The 13630-nt window shown below is 44.3% G+C and overlaps 1 protein-coding gene across 1 annotated transcript in view; it reads left to right on the forward strand.

The window, feature by feature from the left end:
- RNF213 (ring finger protein 213) overlaps positions 1 to 13630 on the forward strand; it is a gene marked incomplete at its 5' end in the record, with an annotated part of 109779 nt that overhangs the window by 30154 nt on the left and 65995 nt on the right. The window contains 6 exons of the mRNA XM_082679577.1: positions 723 to 979; positions 2105 to 2302; positions 5951 to 6173; positions 6957 to 7012; positions 8156 to 8309; positions 10998 to 11168. Coding sequence (XP_082535703.1) covers positions 723 to 979; positions 2105 to 2302; positions 5951 to 6173; positions 6957 to 7012; positions 8156 to 8309; positions 10998 to 11168 — 1059 coding nt within the window. The remainder of the gene's footprint in view (positions 1 to 722; positions 980 to 2104; positions 2303 to 5950; positions 6174 to 6956; positions 7013 to 8155; positions 8310 to 10997; positions 11169 to 13630) is intronic.

Below are 13630 nucleotides of genomic sequence, written 5' to 3' on the forward strand. Positions count from 1 at the left end.
AGCTCCCTTCTCTTCCTCCTGGGCACTCAGCATCACTCCACCTCCTAGTGGCCAGATGACCCCTAGAATCAGTGGACCAGGTGGATGGGGGCAGGATATTTCAGTCCCTTTTCTCCTAGTACCACCTCTTGGGAATTCTTTGTTCTCCCCATTTTCTTCCTCCTCCCACCTCCTCACCTGCCCCCCTCACTGGTCCCACCTCCTCACCTGCCCCCCTCCCCCACTGGTCCCATCTCCTCACCTGCCCCCCTCCCCCACTGGTCCCACCTCCTCACCTGCCCCCCTCCCCCACTGGTCCCACCTCCTCACCTGCCCCCCTCCCCCACTGGTCCCGCCCCCTCACCTGCCCTTCCCCTCCACCACAAGAAGGCTGGTGCCCTTCACTGCATCTCTACCTGCTCTGTGGTATGGCTTAGGCATTTCTGAGACAGACCTGGAGCCACACCTGAGATGACCAGTATATCCTTATAAGGCTCAGGAGCCCCCACTTGATAGCACCTCCATCATGCTGAGGCCTTTGGACGTGCCAGTGGCGGCACCTCCCAAAGACCCAGGGCGAGGGGGATGCTCAGGGTTTAGTGGGGAGGCAGGCAGTGGGTGACCCCTCCACAGAGCCCTCCCTGCCCAACTGATGGGGAAGTAAGCATAGTGATGGGCAGCTCTTGACACCTCTGGTGGGTTTAATGCCGTGGTTCTGTATCTCCCTTTTCTCCTGGGAGCAGGTGAAAAAGCACCTGTGGGAATGTTTGACAAAGAAAATGGCACCATTTCTGGAAATGAGGGCGGACCCTCTGCCTGAAGACTGCCCGGTGAGGAGTAAATTGAGAATGGGCCTGATTGTCCTTTTCTCAGTGGAAAAATTTCACTTTTCCTTACCGGAAAGTGACCTGGGCTCACTCTGTTGCCTCCTTTGCTCGAATGCCAGTTCACCGGATGCCCTTCGCAAGGATCTGATCCACATCCTTGAAACATCTCAGAGGTAGTGTGTGTGTGTGTGTAAAGATTTTCTAGCTCTCTAATGGTTTTTATCTGATTATAAAAATAAGTGCTTGTCAGAGAATGGATGAAGACATGCAAGGAATAAAAACTAGCCGTAACTTTACTGCTCACTGTTGTCGCGTCAGTGTCTGTCCCGCTGGCCTCTTCTAGCCGATATACCAGTTTTCATCTTATTCACGTTCTCCTGAGTACCCTGCTTTTGAGCAGCTTCAAGGTGTCTCATGACTCAGCCCCACGTGCGTGTATCTTGGGGGGGGGGTCAAGGTAAGACAACGAAGCCGGACTTGAGGATGTTTGTGGAAGTACTGTGGGTGCCCTCCCCGTGGCCTCTGCAGTTGCCGTGCCCAGTTCACGAGCCAGAGTGTCACTGCGCTGGGCCCGGAGCACTCGTGGTGTGGAGGCCGCGGCCTGTCCTGAAGGCACTCATGTTTCACTGGGTGGAGGTGCCGCCCCAGAACCCTCTGATGGTCCCAAGGTCTTTTTTCTGGAGCTGTTTGAATTGAACTTTAGGGTGATATTGGGCAGCCTTCTCTGAGCAGTCAGTCTTATGGAACACCTGCCTTGTGGTTTTACAAATTTAAAACACCCAGTTAAACCCTGTTCATTTTGAAAGAGAGAAGAAATGCTGGCAAATATACAAGTGTTTCCAGGTCTTAAGAAACATCCGTGTTTTGTGATTGTAGGGAACATGCCGTGTATTATTTATAGGCTCCTTCCTTACATGTAAAAAGTTGCTTTATATGTAGATTTACTGTTGCCAGATGACCTGGGTTCAAGCCCCAGCTCTGGCACAGGGGCCCTTGCATAGATCACATGCCTCTCTGAACCTCTGTCTCCTCCACTGTCAAGGAGGATGGAAAGATGCCACCAGGAGTTTGCTCTGGGGCTTCGAAAGGGCCAGTTCAGTGCCTGATGCTTTTTGGGGGTGCCGAGGGGGCCCCTGAGGTTTCTCCCTGATCTGGTCACTCTGTGCTCAGACACCCGGAGCGCTCTTATCTTATGCTCTGTGCGAGGAGCTGTCCCTTCGCTGGTGGGTGTCAGACCCCCGGGGCTGGCCTGACACTGGCCGTGCTGGGCTCACATGGGATCTCTGTTCCCTTTCTAGCTGGCGAGCATCCATGGTAAACCTGTGCCAAATGTGCATGGACAGAAACGTTGACCATTGGGTGTGTGCCCTGCCTGTGCTGCACCACTGCATGGACCTGTCCTCACCAGCCCAGGACTCAGGCGTGCAGCCCGAGGACACCTGGGCAGCCCTTGAAGGCATCTCCTTCTCGGAGTTTCGGGAAAAAAGAGCAGATCAGTAAGTTACAGACCTGCACTTAACATATGTAAATCTTGGAATCATAACTGTGCTTCCAAGATCTCCAGTGGACTTTTAGTACCCACTCATTCCTGCTTTTAGTGATGGAAGTAATGTATCACTTCTTTTTAAATTACTTCTTTAAAGATTTTAGGGGATTTCCCTGGTGGCTCAGTGGTTAAGAATCCGCCTGCCAGTGCAGGGGACACGGGTTCGAACCCTGGTCTGGGAAGATACATGCCTTGGAGCAACTAAGCCCGTGCACCACAACTACTGAGGCTGTGCTCTAGAGCCCGTGAGCCACAACTACTGAGCCTGCGTGCTGCAACTACTGAAGCCCACGTGCTTAGAGCCCGTGCTCCACAGCAAGAGAAGCTACCACAATGAGAAGCCTGCACACTGCAACGAAGAGTAGCCCCCTCTCCCCACAACTAGAGAAAGCCCGTGCACAGCAATGAAGACCCATCGCAGCCAAAAAATAAATTAAATTAAAATTTTTTTTTAATTAAATTTTTTTTAAAAAAAGAATTTTAAACAAGCAAGAAATACAAAGAAAAATACAAAAATGGCCTGCAACCCCAGAGCTAATCATTGCTGTTGACACTTTGGCCTGTGTATCTGCAGGGTTTTGTCCAAATGTCGATATGTGGGTGCTTTATATGCTTAAAAATCAACCACAGGGCTTCCCTGGTGGCGCAGTGGTTGAGAGTCCGCCGGCCGATGCAGGGGACACGGGTGCGTGCCCCGGTCCGGGAAGATCCCACATGCTGCGGAGCGGCTGGGCCCGTGAGCCATGGCCGCTGAGCCTGCGCATCCAGAGCCTGTGCTCTGCAACGGAGAGGCCACAACAGTGAGAGGCCTGCGTACTGCAAAAAAAAAAAAAAAAAAATCAACCACAAAAGATAGATTATGTATTTTTCTTACAGTTTTATTGAGATATAATTGACCTATAGCACTGTATAAGTTTAAGGTGTACAGCATAATGATTTGACTTACATCACAAAATGATGACCAACGATAAGTTTAGTGAACATCTATTATTACCTCATAGGTGCAAAATTAAAGAAATAGAAAAAAAGTTTCTCCCTTGCGATGAGAACTCTTAGGATTTCCTCTCTGAACAGCTTTCATATATAACACAGAGCAGTGTTCATTATATTTATCATGTTGTACGTTATATCCGTAGCATTTATTTATCTTATGTCTGGAAGTTTGCACCTTTTGTCTGGTTTCATGCAATTCCCTCCTGCCCCGCCTCTATGATAGATTATTGATTCAGTTTTATCCTGTTTTCCAACCTTCTTTTTTTCATTTAACAGTATATTGTGAACGATTTTTTTTGCCAGTAAATATATACCTACTTTTGTAATGACTGCTTAGTGTTGCAAATTTGATTTAGCCGGTTCTCTGTGCCTGGACGCTTGGATTATTTCTGCACTTTCGCTTTGTAAGCATGCTTTGATGCACTTCTTTGTAATTTTCCCTGTCCAATTATTTCCTCAAGATAAATTCCTGAAAGTAGAATTTCACAGGTCAGAGGCTTTGCACATTGTAGGTGCACATCTTGAGGTAGTGAAGTACTATTTTGAGGCAAGGAAAGATTTCTTAGAGAAGACACAGAAAGCACAATCCATAAAAGAAGAATGGTAAATCAAATTTAAGTACAAAAGCTAAATAAAAAATACAAATTCAGTACAAAAAAATTAATACTAACACTTATTTCCAAGCACAGATAACATCCCCCATTTACTTTGTTTTTTGTCAAAGAAACTATTCCAAGTCTCTCATCTGCCCTCCCCGCCCCTAATCCAATAGGATCTAGCCTATAGGTTTTTAGGGATTGAAATAGTGAGTGAGCTGAATTATTTCTTCTTCACTATTATTGGAACGTTTTGAAATTAAAGCCAAATTAAGATTATTTATATAATTATATATATTTTAAATTGCCCTTCAAGGGGCATTTATCTAGAAGACTGACTATCTAGAAGAAATTTAGCTGGAGAATGACAAACATTAGCATTGGTCTTAAAGATCGTGTCTTTTAGGCAAAAGTGGCCTTTAGTATGTAGTGAAGCTTTATCCATCCATATGTTTCGCGTAGCCTCTGTCGCTTCTGTGTCACTCGGCTGTATTTACTTTCCCATTGTCATCTTTTCGGGTCTCCAGGACAGTGTTACAGAACAGCATAATTTAAAGACCTTCCCCAGACTGGGTTTGCATAGACTGTTTGATCCAGGGCGCTTGCTTATTCACGCATCAACATGCTTAGTTCATAAATTATTGCACCCACAATGGAAAACAGTATCAAAAGTTAAAAAAAGAACTGCCATAGGATTGCCATAGGATTGCCAGCAGTCCTACTTGTGGGTATGTAACCCAAGGAAATGAAATAAGTATCTCAAAGAGATATCTGTACCCCTGTGTTCATTGCAGCATTATTCACAATAGGCAAGATGTGGAAGCAACCTATGTGTCCATCAACAAATGAATAAATAAAGCAGTGGTGTGTATATGTGTGTGTGTGTATACATATATATGATGTATATATACTTGTGTATATCATCATATATATGTATATATGACACAGTATTATTCAGCCACAAAAAAAAGGGAATCCTGCCACTTGCAACACATGGATGGACCTTGAGGGCATTATGCTAAGTGAGATAAGTCAGATAGATAAAGGCAAATACTGTATGATATCACTTATATGTGAAATGTAAAAAAGTCAAACTCACAGAAGCAGAGAGTAGAATGGTGATTACCAGGGGCTGGGAGGTGGGGAAAAGGGGAGATGTTGGTCAGAGTACAAACTTCAGTACTCTGAAGAGAAATTAGTTCTGGGGAGCTAATGTACAGCATGGTAACTATAGTTAATAATACTGTATTGTTTACTTATAGTAAGCTAAGAGAGTAGCAACTTTTAAATGTTTTCACCACAAAAAATGTTTTCACCACAGAAAAGAAATGGTAACTATATGACACAATGGGTGTAGCTATCAAGTAATGCTATGGTGGTAATCATTTTGCAATAAGAAAGAGTATCAAATCAACACATTTAACCTTAACCGTAACACAGCGTCATATGCCAGTTGTATCTCAGTAAAGCTGGAAAGTGCTTAATTTTGGGTGGATTCTTTTATTATTATGATAAAATATACCTAACCTACAATTTACCATTTTAATCATTTTAAGTGTACGGTTCAGTGGCATTAAGTACATTCACATTGTTATGCAACTGTCACCCCCATCCGTCTCCAGAACTTTTCATCTTGTAAAACTGAAACTGTGTCCCCATTAAACAACAACTGTCTACTCCCTCCCTCACTACCAGCCCCTGGCACCCACCACTCTACTGTCTGTCTCTATGAATCTGGCTCCTCTAGGGACCTCACATAAGTGGAATCAGAGTATTTGTCCTTTTGTAAGTGGCTGATTTAACTGAGCATCATGTCCTCAGAGTTCATCCATGTTGCTGAATCCTTAATATATTATTGTTTACTTCTCATTTGATTGAGTTCTTAGCATTTAAATCATTTTTGAAATCAGAACTTTTCAGATCCCTTCTAACATAATTTTAACTAACTTGGTCTGTTTTACTGATCTCACTGTTGCCCTTTTTTTCTGTTCCAATTTTCCCTTATATAGGAAACAATTACTCCAGCTAATGGGAAAGAACAGACATTTGCTAAATGTGGATGAGTATCTGTTCCGATCCTGGTTCAGTTTGCTCCCTCTGAGTAACTTGGTTCATTACATGGAAGACCTCATTGACTACCTGAGTTACTCACCCCCTCGTATCCTGGACTGTCTTCTAGGGACTTGGTACCGGCTTGAAGGACTTGAGGAAATCTCCAACAGAAATTCCCAGGTTTGTTGTCTGGAATCGGCTCTTGAGTCCTTGCTTAGCAAAAGCAGATCAAAACCGAATCAGTCAGAATGTGTGATTCTCCTTTTCTGAAAACCTGACAGGGTAAAGCATTTAGAAAAAAGAGAACCAGGAGGGGTCAATATTTCATAGGGTAAAGGGTTGATTTACTTGAGTTATTCTGTTTCAGTAAATAGAACTCAATAAAACAGTAGCCTTTGGGTATGTGTGATTGTGCAGGGCAGGGCTAGAAGTTATTCTGAGTATTGGTCCACTTCCTAATTGCTCTCTGTCCTTTCCCATTTTGGGGGTGGATAAAATGGTATTATTTTATTTTTAAAAACATATTTATTTATTTTTGGTTACTTTGGGTCTTAGTTGCGGCATGCAGGATCTTTTGTTGCTGCGTGCGGGCTCTTTGTTGCAGCGCACAGGCTTCTCCCTAGTTGTGGCACGTGAGCTCAGTAGTTGTGGCGTGGGCTTAGTTGCCCTGTGGCATGTGGGATCTTAGTTCCCTAACCAGGGATCGAACCTCCATCCCCTGCATTGGAAGGCGGATTCTTAACTACTGGACCACAAGGGAAGTCCCCAAAACAGTATAATTTTAAATCCTGAGTTTTATTTGTAGAAGGTATAAGATTAGTACTTGAGCCCCTTAAAATTTGTTTATAGAAAGAAAATAATTATTATGCTCTATTTATGTTGGATTTTGGGGGGTCTGTTTTAGCAAAGATGGTGGCATCATGATTAAATCCTCTCTTTTTTTTCTTTTCTTCCCCACCCTAGAGTATTAAGAGTACTTTTGAAATGCTGTTGCACCTCCTGGATATGTTTCGGGAAAAGTAAGTAGAAAAGTAAAGTGTAGTCTCTCTCCTCTTGCACATGGTTATCGCCTACTGATTGGCTGTATCCCATATTTGCTGTCATTAATGGAAGGTCATAAATTAATATATATCCCACTTCTTTTTTCTAGGTATTAATGTAATCATGCTACTTTTTAAAAAAGGGAAAAGCATAGAAATCAGCTGCTAAGATTTTGGTTTATTTCCATCTGGTCTTTTTTCCTGTGCATTTTTGTCATTTATTTTTAAGTGATCACCATCATATTACATATTCATGCTTGCATCCTGCATTTCGTCAGCATTTAGTCTTCAAATTTTTTTTACAAGTCAGGGAAGTTGAAAATAAAAATCAAAGTTAGCTTTCCGTAATCATCTGAGATTACTTGCTCCTGCAAATTTGTGTGACCTCTGATACCCAGAAGGCACAGTGTACCGAATGCAGAACAATAGAAATGTACCTGTGGGAGAGAAGGTATTTTCCGAGATACTTGGAGCACTGCCAGGATCACCTCATCTGAATTAGTAGGGTGTTCAGGATGGAGGTGGGGGTGTCAGGTCTTCATTAACATCAAGCACCTGGGGCTTCAGGGACCCCACCTAATTCTGTGTATTACAGAATTGACCCAGGTAATTCCTTTCTCATGCTGCCTTCTAAACCCCACTCTGATCAACTCCCTAACTCTCAGCTCTGGTCATGTGTCAACCAGTAAGCAAGTCCACACAGAGCGGGAAGAGATTTCATGCACAGGATATCCCAGGATATATTCTTCTAGCATTTCTTTCTCTTTCTCCCTCCCTGTATCTTCCTGATTTTTTAAAAAATTTATATGGTATTTGAATCTTTGGTAATATGCATCCCTAAGATTTTTTTCAAACAAAGGAATACACTTGGAAATAGTTTAACTTGCTTTTGTTAAAATAGTTCAGACCATGGAGGCAAACCAAAAGGACTTTGTTTCCTTTTTATCTTAATCCCAAATTCAAGATAGATGGAAATGTCCTGGATGTTAACCTATATGGGATCAAGTACACGCCTTCCTTGTAGGTGTTTTAAAGGGAAGGAACTCGTCATGGATAAGGGGTACTGTTTTCTCATTCCTCCTAAATTACTTCATTGATTTCTTTCAACTCTTTGTGGGGTAGGATTCTTGAGGAGCCCTTGATACAGTCCTACTTGACTGTGTGCCTGAAACTTCACGAAACTACCTGCAGAATAACAAAAGAATACACGTTTTATGAGATGCCTGCCTTATCTGCTGAGATTGTTTGCAGAATTATTATACTTAAACTTCTAGTGGTAAGTGGAACATGTACACGTAATGTTGTACCCAGGAGAGCTATGGAACCTGAAGCACCCTCAGTTCAAAAAGGAGATAGGCTAATTCTAGGATTGCTGGAATGACACAGAGTGGCTGATTGTGTCATCAGATATTTGTCAGTACCTACTTGATGCCAGGTTTTGTTCTGTGCATCGAGGCTATTTTGGTGAACTAGGGTCTGCGTGCTTGCTCTCAGGGCTTGCGTTGGAGGGAAGGAGGCAGTGCAGGATCTCAAGTGTAGAGTATCAGCTGTGACTGGGTTAATTCAAGAGCTCTGCAAGTGGCTGGGACTTCAGGCAAGGACCTCCCCACCTAAATGCATATTCATGCCTAGTCTTTCCCACCTGAGCTTTATTCCTGTTCACTGAAACTCAAATACAGTAGCGAGGTCCACACACCTAAGTGCCCACCTTAGAGCCTTTCCACACAGGCTCCATCTCCCTCATCAAGCTGTAGGGACATCCCAGAGCTCTGTCCCCCCTCGCTCCACACCTCCCAGAGGTAACCACTCTCCTGATCTCTACCACCACGGATTAGTTTTGCCCATCTTTGAACTCTTTCCTTTTTGTGTCTGGCTTTCTTCACTTGACGTGACATCTCTGAGTTCCATCCATGACGTTGCTTGTTGTGCGCAGCTTATATTTTCCCATTGTTGTGTGATCTTCACCAGCTTGAGTTTGAGCTTCCACATGAAGGTGATAGATGATTTCATATTTAGATCGACCAATTATTTGTTAAGCATTTGACACGTCAGAACTGGGACGTTAGTGATATAAAATAATTAAGTATATGTTTTAACTTGTTCCTTTTCGTTTTTCTTCTTTAAAATACCAAGGATACATTTAAAAATAAACATTATTGGTAAGATGATTGCTTTCTCCTGAAGTGGGTATTATTTAAACCATCATAGGCAGGTGCCAACGTCTAGATAAACTGTGTTCAAGAAATTTGAAATTTGTCAGTTACTTAGGGTATATGTCCCTGTAGAAATAACTATCTTAAATGTTGGTTGGGATCTCAGATTAGTGCAATCCACAGTCTGATCCAAATACTCTACCTGTGCCATAAAAGCAGAAAGCTTTGCAGAACTGAAATTAAATAAAACCAAAGTATATGAAGAGTTTTTGCAAAGCTTTTGGTTGCATGCTGACATAAAGTGTTGATAGGATTGATAGGACATCAGATCGAGAAAAACAAGGAGCAAAGCTGAAGGTTCTAGAGTAGATTTTCAGACTTGGGTTATCCACTTACGTCCATCATCTGTGCTGGGTGCAGGGGACACCCAGATGGAGAAGACAGGTCCCTGGCAGCAGGGATGCGTAGGAGGGGGACCATCCTGTGAGCACATAATTGCAGCACAGTGGCTTAATGCTAAGCTGGAGTGTTGATCAGGTGCCCTGGGAACAAAGGGCCTTCGGAGGGGCTGACGTTCCCACGGGGCGAGAGAGCAGCCCGTGCAGTGTCAGGGAGGAGAGGAACATGCTGCTCCGGAGGACCCACAGGTAGCCTAGTGTGGCTGGAGATGGAGCTGAGATCTAGGCAATGCCAGATCACAGATGGCATGCACACCCTGCTAAAGCTTCCAGATTATTCTAGAAGCTGTTGCACCATGCGGGGATGTTCCGCATGGGTCAGCGTGTCCTGCTTTCAGCTCAGAACTGTCGCTGGCCCTTGCCACCCACATCCTGAGTGCTATGCTCCCGTCACACCTGTACCCCAGCCCACCACTCCCATGCTGCCCAGAGCTCCCCGAATCTTTCAGGGAAGAACTGCCCCCACCAGGCTGGGTACAGCACCCTTTATGTGCCTTGAAAATAGCTTGTGCTTTCTCATCTTGGCACTTGCTCTGGTTACTGACCGTGCTGTCAGCTCCTTGGGCAGCTGCCTCGCCACCGCGTCTTTAGCCCTTGGGCCAGGCATCTCTGGAGGGAGGGAGTGACACCAACAGATTCAATTTTGGGGGGTCCTGACACACAATTTGAGGGGCTCAGTTGAAGCAAAAGGAAACACACACAGAACTGGGAGAGACCTCTAAGTGGGGCTGATGGCTGGGCTGTATCTGCTTTGTGGTAAAGGTGCTTCTGGTGAGAAGGAGAGGGAGAGAGGGAGGGAGGCATCCTTGGAGCCCTTGACCCCGGGGAAAAGGGGCTTTTCAGGGAGAGGGAATGAAGGGAGAACCTCAAGGAAAGAGCACCAGTGGTTGGGGACGTGGGTTTACCTCCTGGCCCGCAGACCAAACATGTCACTGAGGAGCAGGGTTTACACTAGCTCGGCTTCACTGAACTGCTGGAAGCTCTGAGCCCTGGGTGCCTTCTTCGCACCCTGTCCAGAGGAAGCTTGTCAGCTCTTCCTCGGCTCAGAGCCCAGGAAGTCTGTGCATTGGCGAGGCAGAGTTGCCTCTGTTAACAGTTGCCTGGGGTCATTTGTTGGGGCATCCATGCCACTCCTTCTCCTGCCTCGTTCCCCCATGCTGCCCACCCAGAGTGAAGCCAAAATGTTCTGGGGAAATGAAAGTGCTATGAATGTGCAGGCTCTGGCCAGGCCGGTGAGTCTGAGCGCACAGGTGGTGTCGGGCGTGCAGGGGGGAAGGGAGTGGCATCTGGCCGATCCTTTGGGTCCACAGCGCAGGGACAATTAAACTCTCTGTCTCTCACTTGTGGTGACAGGATTCAGCAGGAGGACAGGGAAATGAAACTGGAAAGAAGAATTCAGTAAAAACAGTCTTCCAGGGGACTCTCGCCGCTACAAGATCTTGGCTTCAGAGAATTTTTCAAAAGGGCATATTCCAGACTGAGTATTCGTTTTCTGTCACCTTCACTTACTGCGAGGAGATTGAGGTAAGCCCTGCCGAGTGCAGGGAACCCAGTGGGTCTTGTTTGCAGAATGGGCAGCTGCTCCCCTAACAGGACCCAAGAGCACGGGCACCCTGGTGGGTGGGCCATGGTCCCCACACCGATGGTGAGGCTGCTGAATGGTGAGGACAGACCTTGTTGGGCTGGCGGGGAGGGGCATTCGAGTCTGATCCAGTGCTGAGGTTATGAGTCAGGTTTATGATGTTGAAAGTGGAAGAATAAGATGGAAGCAAGAGCTACTTGAAAGGGAAACTGGGCAGAGTGGCGTCTGAATGTGAGGAAACTGGAAATCAGTTCCAAAATGTTGGGAGGCAGGGAGGGCTTCCAGAAACCGAGGTGTGGACAGAATCTTGTGCCACTGAGGAGGAAGAGGGAGGGCCTAAAGACTGTTGGCTCCAGGACAAAGTTCTAGAAAGTGATATAAGCAAACCAACCAAATGGCCCTCTGACGTCATCAAACCAGACTTCAATAGGCTGTTGCTTTCCAGGGATACTTTAATGGAGTCATTATAAAATCATATAGCTGAGACTGTGCATGAGCAGAGACAAATGACTCTCACTCCATCTCAGACTTCTTCAAACTTATTACCTATCTACACAGAGGGGAGAAGATCATTAATCCAAATACCCAGAGCCCAGAACTCTGACCACTCACCCTCACCGGGGCAGAGTCTAAGGTCAAAACAAGGAAAACATACATACATCTTGAACTTGGTTTAGAAGTTTTGCTGTTGGCAGTGGAATGGGTGTAGCAAGTCTGGAGCTATGTTGTGTGTACTCTAAGGCTGAGCAGATGGACACAGGGTTGCTGCTGTTGGAAGCCCAGGTGCTTTCTTACTGGAGGAGGGACGTGTGGACCAGGGGAGAGAGGAGGAGGTCTGTGGTTTGGAAGGAGCTAGAGGTATAGTGTGAACTCATGATTTAAAAAGCAACAACAGGTAAAAGACCTGTACTAATAAAACTATGAGACACTGATGAAAGAAATCAAAAATGACACACACAGATGGAGAAATATACCATGTTTTTGGATTGGAAGAATCAATATTGTGAAAATGACTATACTACCCAAAGCAATCTACAGATTCAATGCAATCCCTATCAAATTACCAGTGGCATTTTTTACAGAACTAGAACAAAAAATCTTAAAATTTGTATGGAGACACAAAAGACCCTGAATAGCCAAATCAATCTTGAGGAAAAAAAAATGGAGCTGGAGGAATCAGACTCCCTGACTTCAAACCATACTACAAAGCTCCAGTAATCAAGACAATATGGTACTGGCACAAAAACAGAAATATAGATCAATGGAACAGGATAGAAAGCCCAGAGATAAACCCATGCAACTATGGTCAACTAATCCATGGCACAGGATGCAAGGATATACAATGGAGAAAAGACAGTCTCTTCAATAAGTGGTGCTGGGAAAACTGGACAGCTACAGGTAAAAGAATGAAATTAGAATACTCCCTAATACCATACACAACAATAAACTCAACATGGATTCGAGACCTAAATGTAAGACTGGACACTATAAAACTCTTAGAGGCAAACATAGGAAGAACACTGTTTGACATAAATCACAGCAAGATCTTTTTTGACCCACCTCCTAGAGTAATGGAAATAAAAACAAAAATAAATAGGACCTAATGAAACTTAAAAGCTTTTGCACAGCAAAGGAAACTATAAACAAGACGAAAAGACAACCCTCAGAATGGGAGAAAATATTTGCAAACGAGTCAATGGACAAAGGATTAATCTCCAAGATACATAAACAGCTCATGCAGCTCAATATTAAAAAAACAAACAACCCAACCAAACAATGGGCAGAAGACCTAAATAGACATTTCTCCAAAGAAGACATATAGATGGCCAAGAAGCACATGAAAAGCTGCTCAACAACACTAATGATTAGAGAAATGCAAATCAAAACTACAATGAGTGTCACCTCACACCAGTTAGAATGGGCATCATCAGAAAATCTACAAACAACAAGTGCTGGAGAGGGTGTGGAGAAAAGGGAACCCTCTTGCACTGTTGGTGGAAATGTAAGTTGATACAACCACTAAGGAGGACAGTATGGATCTTCCTTAAAAAACTAAAAATAGAATTACCATATGACCCAGCAATCCCACTACTGGGCATATACCCAGAGAAAACCATAATTCAAAAAGACACATGCATCCCAATGTTCATTGCAGCACTAGTTACAATAGCCAGGTCATGGAAGCAACCTAAATGCCCATCGACAGACAAATGGATAAAGAAGATGTGGTACATATATACGATGGAATATTACTCTGCCATAAAAAGGAACGAAATTGGGTCGTTTGTGAAGACATGGATGGACATAGAGGCTGTCATACAGAGTGAAGTAAGCCAGAAAGAGAAAAACAAATATCGTATATTAACACATATATGTGGAATCTAGAAAAATGGTACAGATGAAC

Source organism: Grampus griseus (genome assembly GCF_964374135.1).
Source record: "Grampus griseus genome assembly, chromosome: 20".
Taxonomy (NCBI): domain Eukaryota; kingdom Metazoa; phylum Chordata; class Mammalia; order Artiodactyla; family Delphinidae; genus Grampus; species Grampus griseus.